This window comes from Bison bison, unplaced genomic scaffold (assembly GCF_000754665.1).
Source record: "Bison bison bison isolate TAMUID 2011002044 unplaced genomic scaffold, Bison_UMD1.0 scf7180017864341, whole genome shotgun sequence".
Lineage (NCBI taxonomy): Eukaryota > Metazoa > Chordata > Mammalia > Artiodactyla > Bovidae > Bison > Bison bison.
Genome location: NW_011494913.1, coordinates 6,025,088 through 6,046,998, shown reverse-complemented (window position 1 = coordinate 6,046,998; position 21,911 = coordinate 6,025,088). Strand labels below are relative to the sequence as shown.

Genomic DNA, 21,911 nt, shown 5'->3' with positions numbered 1-21,911 from the left:
CTGAAGAGGATGCCAAATGAAAGAATCCCCCACTCAAGTCAGACTCAGGAGCCAGACTGTTCATGGAGCCAGGATGTCAGTGGCAGTGAGGAGGGGACAATCAAGCAGGAGAAGGATGGCGACATGGACCTGGGGCAGAGCCTCCCCTCTTGTTCCTCTGCTAATGGACCCTCCACTTCCACCGAAGGGTGTCTCTTGGAACTTCCCAGGAGAGGGCCAGCCCTGCTGCACATCGACAGACATCAGATCCAGGCCGTGGAGCCCGGTGCACAGGCCCTGGAGCTGCAGGGGTTGGGTGTAGATGTCTACGACCAGGATGTGCTGGAGCAAGGGGTGCTTCAGCAGGTGGATAGCGCCATCCATGAGGCCAGCTGCGTGGCCCAGCTCGCCGAGGCGGAGAAGGAGTACCGGTCAGTCCTGGACGACCTCACGTGAGTGTGGACCACCTTCTCTCTGATTTTACTTACGACTGAAAAATGTAGACAATACCTGTGGTAGTCCAGAAATTGAGGGGATTTATAGAACCTTTAATCAGAAAATGGAGTCAGTAAGTCCTTGACCTGTGTTTAAACCCCAGCCCTCAGGAGCATTGTAAACAGTAGTTACTCAGTTCAGTTCTTGGCAGCTTGTTTACACATGATGCCCTGGAGAGAAGTGCTGTTCTGAGTGGCCCAGATCTCGCAAGCTTGTGCACAGATGGTTCTCAGGAGAGGTGTTTGTGAAGATCTGACGTGTCCACTCCAGATAGCAGGAACGTCCCCCGGCCCTCTCCCCCATCCTATAGTTTCTTTCTAGTTTCCTGTTCCTGAACCCAGGACCAGTCTTTTGGTACCTTTTCAGATTTGCATTTCTGGAAACAGTGAGAAATCCCTCCCTGCTTTTCCTTTCTTCCATTGTACTTTTGCCTCTCTAAGGAAAGGTGAAGTTCCATGGAGGTTCACTTAGGCTTTAAAGGAGAAATGGACCTGGGCTGTGCTGAGCAGAATGCGTTGGTTGTGGAGAGGCCTGGACCTGGGCTGAAAGAGGGGGCAGAGGATTGAGGTGAGCTCACGCTCCATTGCCAGTCTGCCCCCCATAGCCAGTGTGCTCAGCAGAGCGTGCTGCAAGCAGGGAGAGAAGGAGGCCAGGTGGAGGGGTGGGGCGGCATCCTGGGGCGGCGGGAGGAGGAGGGGAGAGTATGGAGCTGCTGCCCCTGCGGAGGGCGCTGTGCACTCCTGGCACCCAAAGGGCCTGTTCTCTGCTCACAGTTTTCTGGTGTGTTCTTTGAGCCTCTTGAGCAGCAGGTGTTCTCCAGTAGTTGTAGTCTGACCTTCAGGTGTGAGGACCTTGGAAATGTGTCCACTGCTTGCAGAGGTGACAGAGCAGGGTGCTGCAGAGTCATGAGCTGCCCAGTGCTAGACAGAGGGTGACACGTGGTGCCAGGACCACCAGTGAGTTGCGTTGATAACATCTTTTCTGCTGAAATCCACAAAGGATACAGACAGCAAATTACACAAGTGTCAATATTGAATTTGTCTTTTGAAAGTTGGGAGTTGCAATTCTATGTCTTATTTTAGGAGCAGTCTATTATAAATTGGCTTTTTCTGTTTGTACTACAAAGTGTAATAGTATAGCTGTAAGTCTTCTAGTCATGCAAAAGAAAAATACTGTCACAGATGTCTGATTTATATAAGAAATGTTTAAATATGTTTAGTACTTTTCCAAACTTTGGGAAATTCCCATAATGGGCTTTAAAAACCCATGTTTGGGTTGCTGCTAATGGGGTAGTCTGTGCGTATTTGGGGCAAGGAGTATATGGGAAATCACTGCGTTCTCAATTTTTCTGTGTACCTAAAACTGCTCTAAAAAATTGTCTTAAAGAAAAGTGTATGCATTTTTTCATATAAAAGGACAACATTGCTCATCATTTTTGCATAGTCTCTTGAATAGACACTTAAAATGCTTATAGGCTGAATGAATCAGTTTGCCAGTGGGAATAAGCAGATTAAAATTAGCCAGATTAAAAAAAATCATGAGCGGTCGTCTTATATTTATAACAATTCTTCAGGTTCTGTTAGTGGCCAGAAAGAGTATGTTAGTCTGGTTTGGTTTCTCTTGTGTCCAGTTAATGAGAAGTAAAAAAGGACACGTTGTTAGCATTCCTCTTTTCATATTCTTCTGTAAAAAATGTTACCAGAGTGGAAAATAGAGATTTTCTCTTACTTTTCAGGTCATGTACGACATCCTTAAGACAGATTGATAAAATTATTGAACAACTTGGCCCTCAAGCTGCCACCAACAAAGACATCAACAGGAAACTAGACTCTGTAAAACGACAGAAGTATAACAAGGTGACTCCAGAAAACACTTAAGTCTCGGATTTTTGAAAAAAGTCATTATTTAAGCTCATATAATATTTAGGAAATAAGTATTTCTGAGAAGTACTTGTAAGATGTGGAGCAGATTTACAATAGAGAATTAAATTTTATGCATTTAATTTTTTGGCTGTTTCCCTTGAACATCCTCGGTTTAAAGAGTGTTTCTAAAAATACATACACACATGTGCAGGCACCTTGGCAACTGAGAGGAAGCTCCCTGTTTTGACTTTTCGCCTCACTCCCGTGCTTTCACGGGCTCCCTCGCGTCGCCGCTCTCTCTCCCCCAGCTGAGGTTCCTCTCTGGCCCGCCAGCCTCTCGCCGTCTCGTCTCGTCTCGCGTGGACTTGGCCCTTTCCCTGCCCGGCCCCTGCCTGTGCTGACTTTCCCTCCAGCGAGGCCCTGCCCGCCCCCAGCCCCACCCCACACCCGCCCTCTTCTAAGAGGCTGGCCTTAGTTGGCACCCAGCCACACTGACGGGGCTGCACTTAGGGTTGTTGGACTTACGGGTGGGGAAATGCCTACTACTTTTGACATTGTTTTTATAAAGTCTGAGCATTTTTTAGAACTTACGTACACTCCATGACAACATGTGGCAGGGGGTAGAAATGACTCGTTTTAATCACCTTATTGCTGCCGTCCAGGGTGGCTAACACATGGCCTTGTGCTTGCAGTCGATCGCCTGCAGCGAGTAGGGTCCTCACGACGCCTGTTCGGGCTTTATCTTTGGGGGTCTCGTTAGCCTTGGCTCCTCCTTCTGCCTTCCACTCAACGGTTCGTGGTCTTCACCACACTGACTCCTCACTTAACTCCATAGCAGCAGCTCACTCATTGCTTACAGTGGAGTGAGGCAGCCGGGGTCTCCCCAGAGCAGACGGGACCGTCTGGCCTCTGTGGGAGCGTGTGAATACGGGGCTTCTGGTGGGTTGGAGTTTCAAAGAGCAGCGAGGAGCACTTAGGTACTAGTCTAACATGCTTGTCTACTCCTGTCTTTCTTTAGCTCTTCTCTGATGTTTAGAGAGAGACTGTTCAGAGACAGGCTGTTTTAAATGAGAATTTGCTGAGAAAAAACCTGCAAGATAAAACAAATTACAAGTCGTTACAACATGGTGTCCATAATCAGGATGTCCCCTCGCCCCACGCTCACGTCTGCTGTTTAAACATTCTTGACCTTGGAAAGAAGAACCACCTACCATAGGCCTAGTTAACTGGGGAGTCCCTGGGAATGGCCACATAGTGAGCTCTGGTGATGTAGGAGGAAGACAAAACAAAGGGGGGCCCAGGAAGGACAGAGTAAGAGGGTCTGTCAAAATAGATTTTATTTTCGAATGTTGTGATTGAGTAGTGTACTATAAAGGACAGTCATAAATGTGGTAGGTTATCAGGGGGGTTACTGTTTCCACTGTTTGAACACTGATGTGTTTCTTTGCCGTAAAGCCTATTGACCTCATAGCCCTTTGGCTGCTAAGGTCAGAAACAAATGCAGTGATTTACCCAGCGTGTGACGGGGACGCCAAGAAGAGCAGGGCCGCCTCCCAAGTCAACAGTCAGTGCATGTGGGGCTTAGGTGCTTACCAGTAGTGGACTGTGCCACCCGGTCAGGGGGACGGGGACGGGGTGCCGCCCGGGGGAACACGCTACTTCCTTCGAGAAAAGTAGCAGTTACTCAGATAAGTTTCTCTGTAGTAATAGTAACATATGGCCATTGTGTTTTATTTTTATTCTGGCCTTGATTAAAATGTTTAAAATTTTATGATGCTGCCTTTTGTATTTAATCATTTCACTGCTGTTTTTTTGTATTCACCATTTACCATTTAAGGAACAACAGCTGAAGAAGATCACGGCAAAACAAAAACGACTCCAGGCCGTCCTCGGAGGAGCAAAGGTGGAAGTGGAACTCGGTCTCGGCGGGCTGGAGGAGGAGGATGCTGGTGAGATCCTGGGGATGGGGTCTCTGTTCCGAACTGCCGCCTGATGCCTCTGCTCCGTGGAGGGTGTCTCTTCAGTCCCAGCCTGGGTGTTTGGACAAATACATTTATTTGCTTAGTGTCAAAACAAACGCAGGCCATTGTATTCTCTACACCTATAGAACCTAGCCTAACCCTAACTCTAACCCTAACCTGGGTCTACCAGTCTGACTCGTTTGTATTTTCCTATCTTTCTTTAGCAGCTCTTTGATGTTTAGATAGAGACTGTTCAGAGAGAGAGAAACTGTGAGATGGAATGAATTAGAAGTCTTTGGGGGCTTCAGAGAATGAAAGTAAATTTTTAACTCAGCCTAATAGAGGCTCCTGGTGCCCATTTAGTATTATGTTTAATAAATTAGAAATCTTAACATTTTGTATAATTAACTTCATAAAGACACCTAACATCTTGATTGAATTATGTTTTGTTGACCCAGTATCATCAGTCAGCATTCATAGAATTGCTTTTACAAATCTTTTTGGAACCTATTTGACAGGCTTTCTAACCATCAATTCTGTTGTTAAGGCATCTTAATTCAGGTTATTTGGTTCATGGCCATGATTTTGCTTATATCACTGCCCTGGATGGGTGTCTTTTGGAAAACCTTTTGGGAAGATACATAAGCTCTGAAACGAAATGCCTTGAGTGTCAGTGTGTGTGTGTGTGTGTGTTTAGAAATTGTTGGTAGCTGTTCAGTTATTTACTAGTTGAAATACAGATTTAAGCCCTTCAAGCAAACATTTTGTGCTGGCTCCATTCAGTAAGACAAGAGAATTGTGAAGACTCAACTGAGGTGACGGAAAAAAATACTAGCTGTGCTATCAGAGTTGTCTTACAGGGTCCACTGGGCCTGTGGCCAGTGCTTCCTGCTGCTGAAATGCTGTTGTTTCTCGTTAGTAAAAAACCGTTTCTTGATCTGGCTGCCTAGAACTTGCTGTTATCTTTTGCTTCCTATTGTTTGTTTAGTAAAAGTCGGCCCAGGGGTAATTGTTGCTTCCCCCAATCCAAGAGCTCTGCTTGGCCTGTCTATAGCAGCTGCTACTTCCCTGCCTCTCAGGAGCCATGTCTCTCTGCTGGTTTTTCTTTCAGCCTTCTGGCCATTTCTATTTAGTTGTTTTTGACCAGATTTTCTAGGCTTATCTTAAATAGTAATTACTCTCAGAATTTCTCGCTGAGCCCTCTTTTTATAATACTGCGTCTCCCCAAAGAATCTTACCCCTTCCCTACGGCTTCTCTAGCCACCTGTACACTTACGGCCTCTCCCTTTTTCTGAACTCCTGTTTCTTATTATCTCTTTCCACTGGGCCTCTAGCCAGCACTTAGGCTCCTGGTCTCTCTTATCACCATTCCTCGTCCATCCTTTCTGTGCTCCCTCCCTTCTCCCTGGTGCTCTGTGCCCTGTCTGGGGAGGCGGGAGAGCAGAGCATCTGGGCTTTATGCGCCCCAGCTCTTTATCGCCCAGGTCCTTTCGCCCTGGCGCTCTGTGCCCTGTCTGGGGAGGCGGGAGAGCAGAGCATCTGGGCTTTATGCGCCCCAGCTGTTTATCGTCCAGGTCCCTTCACCCTGGCGCTCTGTGCCCTGTCTGGGGAGGCAGGAGAGCAGAGCGTCTGGGCTTTATGCACCCCAGCTCTTTATTGCCCAGGTCCCTTCTCCCTGGCGCTCTGTGCCCTGTCTGGGGAGGCAGGAGGGCAGAGTGTCCAGGCTTTATGTGCCCCAGCTCTTTATTGCCCAGGTCCCTTCTCCCTGGCGCTCTGTGCCCTGTCTGGGGAGGCAGGAGAGCAGAGCGTCCGGGCTTTATGCGCCCCAGCTCTTTATTGCCCAGGTATAGACCTTGGCTACATTCTTTAACCTTCCAAGTCTGTCTTGAGATGGGCATAAGCATAGTAGACCTTCCTTTCTTTGCTCCCATGCTTTTCTGAGATTTCCTTTCCCTTGCTCTCCACATAATGATCCATTTCTTAATCATTGTGAGGATTATCTGATTAAAGAATCCTTCCCTGGAATTCGGTGGGATAAACTTTGCAACGGTTGGCTTTGCTCCTCTGATCCGGGATGATATGAGGTGCTGCTATCACCTTTCCTGTTACATTGTACTGTAGTGTAGTAATGTAAGAAAAGAAAGAAAACCATCACTATTTACGGAATGTGTGATTGGTCATCGTATCGAAAGTCATATCTTTCAAGAATCAGTGGGCGTTCTATGTGAATTTAGCAGTGTCATTGAACACAAGGTCCGTATAGAAAAATCAGTCATATTTCTGCATATGAGCAAAAGTAAAAAATAAAAATTTAGTAAAGATGGCAATTATAATCAAAATCAAAATACCTGGCAATAACTCTTAGTTTAAAAAAGTAGTTTTCTTTGGTGCTCTCTACATTAAAAACAACAAAATGTCATTGAAAAATTAAGAGAAGACAAATGAGGGAGATACACCATGGTTATAGATGGAAGGTACAATATTATAATGATGTCAGCTCTGTCCTTCTGCAGCTTCATTCCACCCCAGTATGAACCTCAGGGAGTTTTCTGAGGGAGAGGGTGTAGGGTAGGAAGGGTGTAGGGTAGGAAGAGCAGGCTGAGGTGAATGACACTAGTGAGCGGATGGTAACATTTATATGAAAATGCATTGGGTCAGGAGTAGCCACAACGATCTTGAAGAAGAGTAAACTATCCAGACCCGTTACTAAGCTACAGTAAGTAAGACAGCAGTGCAGTCGTGGCGTAAGGCAGACCAGCACACCAGTGGGCAGGATAGAGGGCCAGCAAGCAGACCCACCCACATGTGGGCACTTGGTTTCATGATACATGTCTCAGTGCATGCCGTGGAGAAGGATCATCCTTCCGTTAAGTGTGCCGGGTTAATCCACATGAAGATGAAGTGAAGATTGGCCCATCATATAGCACACTAAAGTAAATTCCAGATGGATTCTTCCAATGTGAAGGATAAAAAAAGCTTTAATAGTATAACAAAGTAAACATTTCCATGATCTTGGGGCAAAGATTTAACAAGACACAAAATGCTCACTGTAAAGGAAAAGATTTGATAAATGAACTATATTACAACTAAGGTCTTGTGTTTGCTGAAAGATCGCATAAAAGGCAAGCTGCTGCAGAATGGGAAAAAATGTTTGTAGTGTCTGTGTTAATCCAGGGACTTGAGTCTAGAATGTATGAAGAATTCCTAGAGATCTTTTTTTTTTTCTTTTTAAAGACCACCTGTGAGAAAAATTGGCAAAAGATTTGGGCATTTCCTTACAAGAGGCTACCCAAAAGATCAGCAGATCTGTGTAGACGTTCACTTAGGGAAATCTACATCACAGCCTTGGAACGGCTCTACCACACACCCACCAGAATGGCTGACATGGGAGGGCAAGGGTGTGGATCTGCTGAAACTCTGAAACACTGCTGGTAGAGCTTAAAATTGGCAGAACCACTTTGGAAATGTTTGGTGTTGTCTACCAAAGCTTAATATACCCAAAGAATTGTATACATAGCGTTACCAAAGGACATGTACTGGAATACTCGTAGCAGCGTTATTCTCAGTTGTCCAAACCTGGAAACTACCCACATGTCCATTAACAGTAGAATGGAGACACTGTGGTGGAGTTATATAATAGAATACCGCACGAACAGCAGTGAGCACCATCAGACTGCAGCCAAATTCAACAGCAGGCATGACTCACAGGCACAATTTTGAACATAAGAAGCCAGACACAAGCACAGACATTTCCAAGTTCAATGCCAGGTCCAGCTTATCTGCAGTGTTAACAGGTCAGTATCTAGTGGACTAGAAGCTGGGAGACACCATCAAAGGCGATTTATGCTTCCTGATCTGGATGCTAGCGTCTAGGTATGTGGTGGTTCAGTTGCGCAGTCGTGTCCTACTCTTGCACCCTGCAGACTGTAGCCCACCAGGCTCTTCTGTCCATGGGATTCTCCAGGTAAGAATACTGGAGTGGGTTGCTATGTCCTTCTTCAGGTGTGTATGGGTATATTTTTCTGAAAGCTTACTGGGCTGTACACTTAGGATTTCTGCACTTTCTGAGGCACGTTTTTCTTTAGTGTCCATTTAACAAAAACTGTGCTGGCGTTGTTGGCCTGCAGAGATGACAGGTTTTAGAATACGGTTTCCTTCCCAGTAAGCCTTACTTCCGTTGATGTTTTGGCTATGGATGTAGTAATTTTGCTACAGATCGATCTCAGCCGATGAAAGACGGTGGTTTCTGGGCGGCTCCCTGTCGCTACAGCGTGACTCCAGTTTCAGCGCGTCCCTTCCGTCAGTTGGCGTGTCTAATGTGGTGCTGTCCCGTAGACGTGGTTGCAGTAGTGGAAACGCTGTCTGTGTTGGTCATCACGGTAGCCTTCAGCCACGTGTGGCTACTGAGCTCTTGAAATGTGGCAAGTACAACTGAAAAAAATGAATTCTCAGTGTAAATTTAAATGGCCACGTGGTGGCTATCCTATTGAATGGAGCAGAGCCACCATTTATGTCTAACCTATTTAGGTGCATGCTAATTCTTTAGAGTTCTGTTTTCAGTCCTGCTGTCTCTTGAATTTAAGTCCCTCTCAGAGCTGGTGTTAGCAGTGATGTGCAAACTTGGGAGATTGCTTCTTCAAGGACTACTCTTTCCTTGATAAGGAAACATGGCAAAATTTCCCTCTCTGTATGTTACGTATGACTGGGTCTGTCTTTGGATGCCCGGAAAGCATATTAGTAATGCAGTATTCTGGGAAAAGTTACTGAGAAGTTACCGTTTTGAATCGGAGTGTGTCGGTTTCACTCTGTGCTTCATACATAGTATCGCACATCACTGATTTTGTGTGTGTGTGTGTGTGTCTCCGTGTTGAGTAGCACACATGTCTGTTGTTCTCCTGGAAAGTTTTATGTTAGTACCCAATGCATTGTCATCCCTTTTTCAGAAGCAGAGCCCTCCTGCCTTGGCAGCATGCTCATGCCCGCTCAGGAGACCGCTTGGGAAGAGCTCGTCCGCACTGGTCAGATGACACCTTTTGGTACCAAGATCCCTCAGAAGCAGGAGAAAAAGCCCAGAAAACTAATGCTCAATGAAGCATCAGGCTTTGAAAAGTATTTGGCAGATCAAGCGAAACTGTCCTTTGAAAGAAAGAAGCAAGCTTGTAATAAAAGAGCAGCTAAAAAAGCTTCGGCCTCGGCCACTTCTGAACCGAGCTCAGCACTCAATGAAAACAAACCAGATGAGAGAGGCAAAGCTGTATCGAAAACAGATAAACGCCTGAAAAAACAGATCAAGAAACTCCAGAAGAGGGCTCTTCAGCTCCAGGGGCAGGTCGGATTGCTAAAGGGAAAGAAACCCTGGGATTGTGATGTGAGACCAAACGCACAGGGGGACTCTGAGGATGAAGAGTCTGAGTACTTGCCCACGGAGGAGGAGCTGGAAGAGACGGTGGGTGCTGACCTGCCCGGGGAAGGCTCTGACTGGGAGCAGAGGCTGGTGCTCAATCGCCGGAAACGGCAGAAGAAAGTCACTGTGCAGGAGATCGATGATGACTTTTTTCCAAGTTCTGGGGAAGAAGCTGAAGCCACCGGAGGAGGCCGGAAAGTAGTGAGATGCCGAGACGATGGAGATGAAGACTATTATAAGCAGCGATTAAGGTCAGTCCACAGGGGCCGTGTTTTATTATGCTGCTACTGCTGCTAAGTCGCTCCAGTCGTGTCTGACTCTGTGCGACCCCATAGACGGCAGCCCACCAGGTTCTGCCATCCTTGGGATTCTCCAGGCAAGAACACTGGAGTGGGTTGCCATTTCCTTCTTCAATGCATGTATTGTAGGTGGCAGGTTTATTAATAAATAAGAGTTCTGGCCTAGCTTAGTGTGTTAGACCCCTATTCATCCAAAGATCGGACTTCCTGCAGCCTTAGCCCAGTAGAACATCAGTTCAGTTCAGTCACTTAGTCGTGTCTGACTGTTTGCAACCCCATGGACCGCAGCACTCCAGGCTTCCCTGTCCATCACCAACTCCCAGAGTTGACCCAAACTCATGTCCACTGGGTCGGTGATAGAACCATCAGAACCCCTGAATCCTCAGTGGAGCTGACCCAAGATGTTTCTACTTCTGGGTCATCATTCAGATTTGGGGGCAAGTCTAAGAAGAAGAGCTTAAGGGGAAGGCTGGGTCAAGAGGCATGCGAAGGACTAAAGTAGGAGCTGTGTGCCTGCCTTTGGAGAGTGGGTGCCTTGCTGCGAGGCTGGGGAGGAGGAGGAGGTTGGCTTGTGTGGCGTATGCTGGGTGGAAGTAATTTCAGGAGAACGTGTGTGCATGCTAAGTCACTTCAGTCGTGTCTGACTCTGTGCGACCCTGTGGACTGTAGCCCACCAGGCTCCTCTGTGCATGGGATTTTCCAGGCAAGAACACTGGAGTGGGTTGCCATGCCCTCCTCCAGGGGATCTTCCCGACCCAGGGATCGAATCTGTGTCTCTTAGGTCTCCTGGACTTGCAGGTGGGTTCTTTAACACTAGTGCCCCCAGGAAGCCCAGAGAGCTGAAGTTTAAGTTTTAGTGTATGAAAGAATAAGATTGCTTTCCTCAATCCCTCCTTCCTTGTCTTAAAAAAGTCGTTGTTTAAGAATTTAAACCTTCTAGTGCCCGAAATGGGCTTCACATGTCCAGATACCCTTCCCACTGCCTTTTTTGTGTGTGCTAGAGACTAACTTTGGCTTCTTATTTCCATGATTTTGTCAGTATCTGGTGTAAGTAAGATAAAAGGAAGGTGGACACGTTTGTCTGTGGAGTTGGCATTGCCTGTTGCCACACATTTTTTGCGAACCAGGAAGACCAGTGTGCACGCTGCAGTGTCCACTGTGTCTCAGGGAGCACTGTGCTGTGTGACTCAGGGCTCAGCACTTGGCTTGCCAAGAGCACTGAGAAACTCAAGGGGGTGTGAGAATCTGCTTAACAGATAACTTTTTTTTTTTTCCAGATTACTTTTTAAATATTTGCTCCCAGGATATTTTTTTCTCAATCCTCAACAGTTTTTTCTTTTTCCTCAGTGTAGGGAGACCTAGTTTATTGTAATTTTGTAGCTTCCCACTAACTAAAGGAGATCAGTCCTGGGTGTTTATTGGAAGGACTGATGCTGAAGCTGAAACTCCAGTACTTTGGCCACCTCATGCAAAGAGTTGACTCATTGGAAAAGACCCTGATGCTGGGGAGGGATTGGGGGCAGGAGGAGAAGGGGACGACAGAGGATGAGATGGCTGGATGGCATCACTGACTCCATGGACGTGAGTCTGAGTGAACTCCGGGAGCTGGTGATGGACAGGGAGGCCTGGTGTGCTGCGATTCATGGGGTTGCAAAGAGTCGGACACGACTGAGTGACTGAACTGAACTGAACTGAACCTTGGAGAATGAAGGTTAACCTGATATTCTTTTCTTCTTGTTTAGAACTGCTGACATTCTCCATTCCTTTTGCCACATATCCATATTCCCTACCTAACCTTTTAGAAGTAGATGGAGCATAGTTCTTTTCATAAATGATTTGAGTACCTGCAACCTAGATCCAGGTCTTTAAGGGAGCCCTTACACTCAACACTGCAGTAATACCTTACGTGGCAAGACAGGGTTGAGGAGTGGCTTAATATTTGTCATTTCTTATTTCAACTTTAAAGTTACCTCGCATGTTCCATATTTATAAAGTTGTTTGAGGGGTATTGCTCAATACTCTTGAACAGTGAGTGGCATATTTTTTCCTTGACTACTGTAGAGAATTAATAAAAGTGTTAATCTCACCATATTGATTGTAAGTGGAATGAATATTCTTGCCATTAAATTGAGTCAATATTAAATGTATTTTAAGTATATCAGTATTTTGATCAAGAGCAGTTTGTTTTGATTGAATTTTAAATATGGGTTTAAATTCATGGCAATAAGTTTTTCTTAATAATGTTAAGATTGTAAAACTGTTATATCCAAAGCCATATCAGAAAGTCAGTTTTTGCTCAAGTTACAGTAGAATCTCAAATGAGTTTTAGAAATATCAATAACTCTTAATTGCCACCAAAATACTATAGCTCTTAAAATTTTATAGCTATAGTTATTAAGGCAGATAATTGTTAAACTGTAGATATCTACATTAAAATGTTTATATTGCATCTCCCTTGGTACTCTTGGGCTTGGGGGATGTTAAAAGAAACTAAAATGCTCAGGATTGAGAAGCATATTAAGGATATTTTAAAACTGCCAGTCACTCTATATTTTGTTATTTCTTGTTGTTGATCTTTGTAGACAGATTGAAATTGTAATGGTAACCCCTTGAGTGAAGAAAAAGATTAGGATTTCTTATCTTATTAATAGCATGGTTTGATGATTGATGATCAGAATAAAGCCCCATATAGTTTACAAGGGGCTTCCCTGGTGTCTCAGTGGTAAAGGAACCGCAGGAAATGCAGGTTCCATCCTTGGGTTGGGAAGATCCCCTGGAGAGGAAAACGGCAACCCACTCGAGAATTCTTGCCAGGAGAACCCAACGGACAGAGAATCCTACAGTCTGTGGGGACTGCAAAGAGTAGGACTTAGCAACTGAGCAACAACACCACCCAGTTTACAACATAGAAAGTGAGTTTTTCCTGACGGTTAGAATTTAGAAGTATATGTCCAGGGCAGGTACCTTTTGAACTTAAGTATGTGTTGAATTATATATATTTATATAACAGGGCTTAAATTATAACCATGCTAATTGTTTTGAACTGTTGGAAGTAAAAGTGGATGATTCCTAGACATCTCACCCGCCTAGTTCTCTCAGCTTGAGAGTCTTATGTCTTCATTAGCCCTAGGTTAGTCCTAACTAGGTATCTTTGGTTTTAGTTGATGTTCAGCAGGAATACCCTGTCAGACCTTTTCTACAGCTTAACATTTTCTGGATCTGGGTAATAGCACTTACAATCCTACTTTCTCTGACTTAGCCAAGATTTCAGGCTAGGCTTGGAAGTTTTAACCATCTTTTGTACTGTCTGTGAACTTCGCCTTTTCCACATTTTTATCCTGTTTTCTTCTCTCCTGTTGCATTTGCAGGCTGTCCCCTCAGTGGTGTTCCCTGATTTTCAGAGGTCTGGTTATGTACCGGGATGAATAGGCCACTTCTTAGAAGCAGTTATTCTGTTGGTTCTTACTCAAGTCAGTGCTAACAGATCTTACAAAGCATCCATAATTTTTTATTTTAATTTTGTGGTACTCAAGTATCCATTAGGGTATGGCTGTCAGTTGTGAAGGCTTCCGTAAAATCCATTGCTTTAGGATCTAGGATCTCCCGGGGCCAAGCACTTAATAGAAATAAGACGCATTCGGTGTTGGGTGATGTGTCCCAGGTTGAGTCCAGAGTGGCCTGGAAGACCACGTTTCATACACACACTTTTCCCCGCCGGATGATCAGTCCTGGTTCCCCCAGTGTAGACGGTTCATTTCCCAGTCGAGATGTGAGGTCAGCTCCGTTGCTTCATCTTTATTCTCACTGCATGAATGCCCGACGCCATTCCTGCAAGGAATCTGCAGTCTTTTAGGGAACAAGGGCACAGATGGGACCTAGAGGGTGAAGAGTGTAATGACATCAGCTGGAGGGGCTTTAGGGGAGATTTTGTGGAGGAAGTTGGTCCCAGCACTGGGCCTGGTCTGTGGAGTGGTGCAGATATGTTGATATGGACTGAGGATGCAGGTTAAAACACTTGCCACATTTACCCTCAAACTTCAGTGCATCATTATTTCTGCAGGGGAAGTCCCTCATTCCAGTCGTTGATCCCGTGCGTATATGTCTGTCACATGTTATAATTATAGCAGGGTGTACACTTTATCTTGGCCTTTTCAAGTTATCAACTTGCCCATGATCTCACTGGTTAAGAGCTGGGGTTTGAAGCCAGGACTTGGAGTTGGGTGAAATGGGCAATGTCTGTATACGGCCACACGGTGGTGCCAAGAAGCAGGACATGGCCACCCCTGCCTCCCTGGACTGAAACCAAACCCCAAACCCAGGTCAGTCGGCTGAAGGTTTGGGGAGGTTGCTGGGGTGTCTAGAAAACTTGACAGGTCTGATGTGGATGGGGAAAGAATTTTCCTCATGGTGTGGTGTAACCCGAATCTGTAGTCATGGTGCCCATTGATAAAACTGGTTTCTGATACATTTTTAATCTTAAAGGTTTTTCTTTTATCACATTTTAAACTTTATTTTAGTGTGAATAGCTTGGAGTTAAAAAGTCAGATGACTCCATTCATCGTGTGAATCTTGCAGAATACCTGCAGCCTCCACACGGCTAAACTGTCTGGGAAATGGTGTCTTCATCACCCCCCCTCCCCCACCTTGAGCACTGTGGCTTGTGGCAGGGGTGAGTTGGACCCTGGTTTGCAGGGTTTGGCTGTATACATGCCTAGTTCTAGAAGGGGAGGGCTGTTGTTATTTTCAGATGCCAGGAGGATAAATGCTGGAAAAAGTCTCTTGGATTCGAAATTTGGAGGCCTGAGCAAGGGGGGCATCCAGGAGGAAGGGGAGGAGGCTGCATGAGGACTAAGGTGACTGACGTTAGTGCATGCTTACCGCTCAGCAGTGCTGCGGGCTCTGTGGGCCCAGTGCTGTAGTCCTCACGGCCCCTAGGAGATAGGATCCCCAGCCGAGAAAGCCGAGGTCTTTTGCCCAGGGTAGCAGCAAGTGAGAAGTCTGGGTTTGGGCTGGAGCTGCGGGTGGTTTGGTCAGGAGGGAGTGGCCTGTCAGCGTGGACTGGTGCCGTGGACCCAGAAGAGTGTGGCCTCAGTGATCAGTTTCTCCCATGGCTTGATGAGGACAACTTCAGCCTTCTGCAGGTCCCAGCCCTGGCTTGAAATGGTGCTAAAGTCTGTGGCTCCCACATTCCCAGCTGCTCTGTCTCCGTTTTATTGTCTTCACAGAGCCTCTTCCTCTTTTCTGGAGCCAATCCCTTTGCATTGTGATTGTCCCATGTTTATCGTTCAATTAGATTTTTGTTTGCACTGCACTTAAATTCAGGTCACAGTTAGGCAAAGGCCAAATTACATTGTAGAGCCTGATTTGCTTGTGCCTTAAAAACAAAGCAAGCAAACAAACAAAAAAAACCCCAAATCATTTGATCTCTAAAAATCTGAATTTGGTTAAAATTTATCTAGATTTGACCCAGAGACTATAATTATTTATTGACAGTTCTTGTCATCAGTTTCTGGGAGTTAATTGCTTTCTTAAGAAATAAACTTCTATTCTTTTTTTTTTCCTTTTTCTTTTCTTGTAGTAATCTATATTTTAAAGAGAAGAAAAAGTTAACTCCCTTAAGGAGGTTTCACAGAGAGCATCTTGGCTTCTTTTAAATGACGAAGCTAAGACACAAATGAAGACTAATTCTGCTTTGTGCTCCGCACACACCTCTCATCCTCAGCTCCAGTGCATAATTGTCTGCATCAGTCTTAATTTACTCTGTGAGATCTGGACTCCTAACTGAGGGTATTTCATCTGCTCAGATGTGCCAATTAAGTCCACCCAGATAGACCATAAAAAGGCAGATAAGAAAAGTAAAACACCGCGTGTCTCAATTTAGCAAATTAGACTAATCTGTGAGGGATTCTCAGCTGTCTGAAATAGAAAACCTATTGCACCACAGAAATGCAAACTATATTAAACACCCAGCTTGGTGCCTTGAATATATTTTTAAAAATCAAATTGTATGCACTGTGCTTCTGTTGTAGAATTTCTTCCATGGATATTGCAATAAGTGGAGAATGATCCTGATATTGAAATTTCACCCTATATTAGGAATGATTTAACTGTATGATGTGTGACTTTCCCCTCACAGTCACTACAGATCTTAGTGGCCCTTGCAACTTAAAACTGAAAACAGAGCAATAAGGTCAGTTGTAAATTTCAAGCAGCAAAATACGTGACTTCCTTGGAAATTTTGGAGCGGGCATATTCATTTTATTAATTTATGATCTCAGCCTCCTAGTATTTGACAGTTCCCATAAGAGGTATAGTTTGCTTTTTCTGTAGTTTAGTATGGGCATCTCAGTATAGGCAATACGGATTGAAGATAGACTTGCCTTAAGCAAGACAAGGCAAGTCTGCTGTTACCATTTTTCCAGTAGCATTTGCTGACTTCATATCTTTGTGTCACATTTATAATTCTCAGTATATCAGACTTTCATTATTGTATTTGTTATGGTGATCTATGATGAGTGACCTTTGCTCTCTAAAGGCTCAGATGATGGGTAACAGTTTTTTAACTAACCATTTTTTAATTAGGGTATGTACGTTACTTTTTTAGACATAATGCTATTGCACGCTTACTGGACTACAGTATAATGTAAACGTAACTTTTATTTGTACTGGGAAACCACAGAATTCATGTGTCTTGCTTTATTGCAATATTTGCTTTGTTGTGGCGGTCTGGAACCGAACCTGTGATATCTCCAAGGTGTGCCTGTGTATTGGTGTGTCTGGTATTAAGTATGTTATGTGTTTTTTCTTGAAGAGATCTCTAGTCTTTCCCGTTCTGTTGTTTTCCTCTATTTCTTTGCATTGATCACTGAGGAAGGCTTTCTTATCTCTCCTTGCCATTCTTTGAAACTCTGCATTCAAATATGTATATCTTTCCTTATCCCCTTTGCCTTTAGCGTCTCTTCTTTTCTCAGCTATTTGTAAGACCTCAGACAACCATTTTGCCTTTCTTTTTCTTGGGGATTGTCTTGATCACTGCCTCCTGTACAGTGTCACAAACCTCCATCCATAGTTCTTCAGGCATGGACTAGAGATCTATTCAAGAAAATTAGAGATACCAAGGGAACATTTCATGCAAAGATGGGCACAGTAAAGGACAGAAGTGGTATGGACGTAGCAGAAGCAGAAGATGTTAAGAAGAGGTGGCAAGAATACACAGAAGAACTGCACAAAAAAAGATCTTCACGACCCAGATAACCACGATGGTGTGATCACTCACCTAGAGCCAGACATCCTGGAATGCGAAGTCAAGTGGGCCTTAGGAAGCATCACTATGAACAAAGCTAGTGGACGTGATGGAATTCCAGTTGAGCTATTTCAGATCCTAAAAGATGATGCTGTAAAAGTGCTGCACTCAATATGCCAGCAAATTTGGAAAACTCAGCAGTGGCCACAGGACTGGAAAAAGTCAGTTTTCATTCTGATCCCAAGGAAAGGCAATGCCAAAGAATGTTCAAACTGTATGTAGGTCAAGAAGCAACGGTTAGAACTGGACATGGAACAACAGACTGGTTCCAAATTGGGAAAGGAATATGTCAAGGCTGTATATTGTCACCCTGCTTATTTAACTTATATTCAGAGTACATCATGCAAAATGCTGGGCTGGATGAAGCACAAGCTGGAATCAAGATTGCCAGGAGAAACATCACTAACCTCAGATACGCAGATGACACCACCCTTATGACAGAAAGTGAAGAAGAACTGAAGAGCCTCTTGATGAAAGAGGAGAGTGAAGACGGCTTAAAACTCAACAATCAGAAAACTAAGATCATGGCATCCGGTCCCATCACTTCATGGCAAATAGATGGGGAAACAATGGAAACAGGGAGAGACTTTATTTTTTTGGGCTCCAAAATCACTGCAAATGGTGACTGCAGCCATGAAATTAAAAGATGCTTGCTCTTTGGAAGAAAAGCTATGACCAACCTAGGCAGCGTATTAGAAAGCAGAGACATTACTTTGCCAACAAAGGTCCGTCTAGGCAAGGCTAGTAGTCATGTATGGATGTGAGATTTGGATGATAAAGAAAGCTGAGCACCGAGGAATTGATGCTTTTGAACTGTGGTGTTGGAGAAGACTCTTGAGAGTCCCTTGAACTGCAAGGAGATCCAGCCAGTCCATCCTAAAGGAAATCAGTCCTGAATATTCATTGGAAGGACTGATGCTAAAGCAGAAACTCCAATACTTTGGCCACCTGATGTGAAGAACTGACTCATTTGAAAAGATCCTGATGCTGAGAAAAATTGAAGGGAGGAGGAGAAGGGGAGGACAGAGGATGAGATGGTTGGATGACATCACCAATTCGATGGACATGAATTTGAGTAGGCTCCAGGAGTTGATGATGGACAGGGGATCCTGGCATGTAGCAGTCCAGGGGATCACAAAGAGTTAGACACAACTGAGTGACTTAACTGAACTGATGTGTTTTTTCAGCCCAGATTATCTGTAATCAGAACTGTTAAATTGATTTCACTATTACTTGGGTAAGTTAGCAGGTGTCCAGTGAAGAGTGAGTTTTGACCCACCCTGCACAGCAGCAAGGTGTGGAGGGAATCGTGTTATTGTACACAAACAGTGGCCATCTCTCCTCTCCTTAGACTTTCACACTGATGTTTCTTGAGACAAATTTGAATTGACGTATTAGAGCTTAGTTTGCTCTTGTAGAAGTGTTTTCATTGTATAGCATTTAGAGAGATGATTATTGACCTTTTTGGCTGGTGCTGTGAGAAAAAGGGTGATTTTTTTTGCAAGTTTGAAAATGTTTTTGAAACTCAAGATTATGTAACAGGGGCACAGACTCCAGGTTAAGACCTTCACATTGGTGATCTTGAGCAGGCTGCTTTACCTGTCCCTGCCTACCTTTGTTTAATTAAGAAAAAGAGATTAAGAATAGTATTTGTCTCATAGAGTTGTAAGGATTAAATTGTTTAATACATGAAAACACTTACAGCAGCACCCCGCACGCTTAATCAGTTACTCTTAGTTGTTATTATTAGGGTGTTTTCTGCCTCTAAATTTAAAAAATATATTATGTCTTAAAACATAATATGTATGTATATATAATTTCAAAACATAGCTTGTCCACAGCTAGGGGGGCATTTTGGTTGTTGTTCAGTCGCTAAGTTGTGTCCAACTCTTTGTGACCCAGTGGAGTGTAGCACACCAGGCTTCCCTGTCCTTCACTGTCTCCCAGAGTTTGCTCAAACTCACATCCTTTGAATTAGTGATGCCATCCAACCATCTAATCCTCTGTCGCCCCCTTCTCCTCCTGCCCTCAGTCTTTTCCAGCATCAGAGTCTTTTCCAGAGTTGTCTCTTCACATTATGTGGCCAAAGTATTGGGGCTTCAGCTTCTGCCCTTCCGGTGAATGTTCAAGGTTGGATTTCTTTTAGGATATATGGCATAGTGGGTGCAAATCACAGGCCATGGAGTCAGAATGCCTAAGTTTTGCCGAGTAGCTATGAGGTCCTGTGTATCTCCACGTCTGTAAATGACAGTACCTTCTTCAAGGGTGACGTTAGTATTACAAAAGGTAATATATCTGAGACATTGGCAGATATCAGACACTCAACAAAAATTAGCTAGTCTTGTTATTTGTATGTCCATTAGATAAAACATTTTCTAGTAAGATTTCATCAAGCCAGTAAGAGGGTCTATGAGAATCATGAGGAAGAGCTTATATAAATATCGAGAAAAAGATAACGTTTTTCCAGGGTAAAAAGTGCTATTAACAATTATGTTTAATATGCATTGCCATCTCATACTGCATATGCTGTTATAAACTTAGTTTTGTTTAATGTTAGGCTTTTCTTAACTTTCATATATTTCTTATTAATATGATTATGTCCACTTAGTGATAAAATATCTATATAAGTACATTATTAACAGTTGGGGAGAAATAAAACATGATTTCTCCTTTGAACACACTAGGGGCATTGGACATCTGCCCAGGGGGCATTCTTCTAACCAGTAGCCTGCTCGTTGGCTCCGAGTGTGGGTGGGTCAAGATTACACTGGTTCTTTATAGTTTTCTCTGTTTAGAGGTCAGTGTTCCAGATCCTTCTCTTGTGCCTTGTAAGGCTTGGTTTTCTACATCTTCACTTCACTCAGCGAGTAGGACATTGTGCTCAGAGTGACCACGATAATCTTCATCTTGGCTGATAGTACAGGCACAGTAGTGTGATGATCTTCTAGACTTGGTACGCTTAACTCCTGCCCACCCTAGATTGCAGTTCCACAGTGTCCTGACATTTGTTACTATTCACATTTAACCTACAATTAATTCAGATTTCTCAGTTTTGCTTTTTTGTGTAATCTGCCAATAATTGTGATATAGTATCTGACATGTATGCAGTATTAAAAATAGTTTCCAAAGCATATAGTAAACATTACTTCACTTAGTCCTGTAGGAACCTGTTACTTGGCTCCTTTGGTGGTCAAGGAGACAGATGCAGCGTTGTCAAACGATGTTTCTGAAGTTCAGGCCTCCGCTTGCTAATGACAGACCTGTAGCGTCGCTCTCTGCCTACGTCCAGTGTCCCCTTCTCAGCGGGTAGCTTGCATCTGTGTTTTGCTGGTTCTGCTCTGGTAGCTACCACTGGAGTCTGAGGGACTAGAGGAATTAGAAAACCTCCCAGTGAGTAACACACTCACCTCATTTTGTTGGGTTGCAGCTGTGACTATTATATGTATGGATTAAAGAAAAGATGAAAGTGTCAACACTAGAAACATTACTTCCTTTCTGTTAATGTAAATATAGATTAGGGCTATGTAAACTTCTTTTTTCCTCTGCCAAGAGATGAATCCTTTCATAAAAAGTTGAATCTTTTGCCCAGCATTTCCCACCTGGTCCTTGGGAGCCTTGGACCCAAACTCAGGACTCCTTATTTCTTCCCATCAGCTGGTGTGCAAAGACCAGTCCTGTTGCAAGGTGAATCCCCTGGGAAACCCTGAAAAACAGAAACGAGGAATTGAAAACACCTTACAAAATTTTTGTCATTCAATGTAATGAGCTTCCTCTCTCTTTTTTTTCCTCCTTATAAAATTCTAAATTAAACATCTCTGACTTTGCAGTCGCTCTTGGCCGAGCCCCGTTCTTTGCAGTGGACCCAGCCATGTTTATGCAGTGGCTACAGCCCAGAGTCATGCATGTAGAAGGGGCAGGAAGTGCGGCAGGAGCTAGAACAGGACGTTCTGGAACCATTGCTGAGGGATCTATTTTATGACCATTTTCAAGCCATGGTTCTCTGCCCCTGGGTCTTCCTCACCCAATTCTGAACCCTGTTGATTCATTTCTTTAGCATTTATCGAGCCTCTGGTGAGGTGGGCATTATGCTAGTCTTTAAAGATATGAAAATGACTGAAACTGTCTCTGACCTCAGGTGGCTCCCAGTCTAACAGGGGAGACAGATACAGATGTCAAAAGATGCTCACACTCTGGTAGTGGAGACATCAGGTGTGCCCAAGGCGCGTGGTTAGGAAGGCACCTGGGGGACTGGACAGCTCACTGACAGGTTGTGCAAGACTTCTTCCAGAGGCGCTGCTCGGGCTGAGGTCTGAAGGGTCCCCAGGCGTGTGAATGAATGTGTGTGTTGCAGGAGGGAGCTTGGGGACAGTACAGGGCATGCAGATGCTCAGCGGTGAGTGGGCTCAAGGTTCGGCATGGTGGCAGCTGGCTGTGTTCTGCTCTGGCATTTTGAACATCCTTGAAATGCTGGGAATTCTCCTTTGAAAAGAAATTAACTTCTCAGGTGTATCCTCAGGGTTCCATCGACAAGGCATGCCAGTAGGTTACAACTGAAGGACATACTGTTCCTGTGCAGTTCAGCTGGTTGTGCAGCGTTGCTGTCTGTCG

The 21,911-nt window shown here is 44.4% G+C and overlaps 1 protein-coding gene across 1 annotated transcript in view; it reads left to right on the top strand.

The window, feature by feature from the left end:
* Positions 1 to 21,911, top strand: part of ERCC6 (excision repair cross-complementation group 6) — a 67,499-nt gene continuing 45,588 nt past the window's right edge. The window contains exons 1-4 of the mRNA XM_010854444.1: positions 1 to 431; positions 2,210 to 2,330; positions 4,174 to 4,285; positions 9,241 to 9,952. Coding sequence (XP_010852746.1) covers positions 10 to 431; positions 2,210 to 2,330; positions 4,174 to 4,285; positions 9,241 to 9,952 — 1,367 coding nt within the window. The 5' untranslated portion in view covers positions 1 to 9. The remainder of the gene's footprint in view (positions 432 to 2,209; positions 2,331 to 4,173; positions 4,286 to 9,240; positions 9,953 to 21,911) is intronic.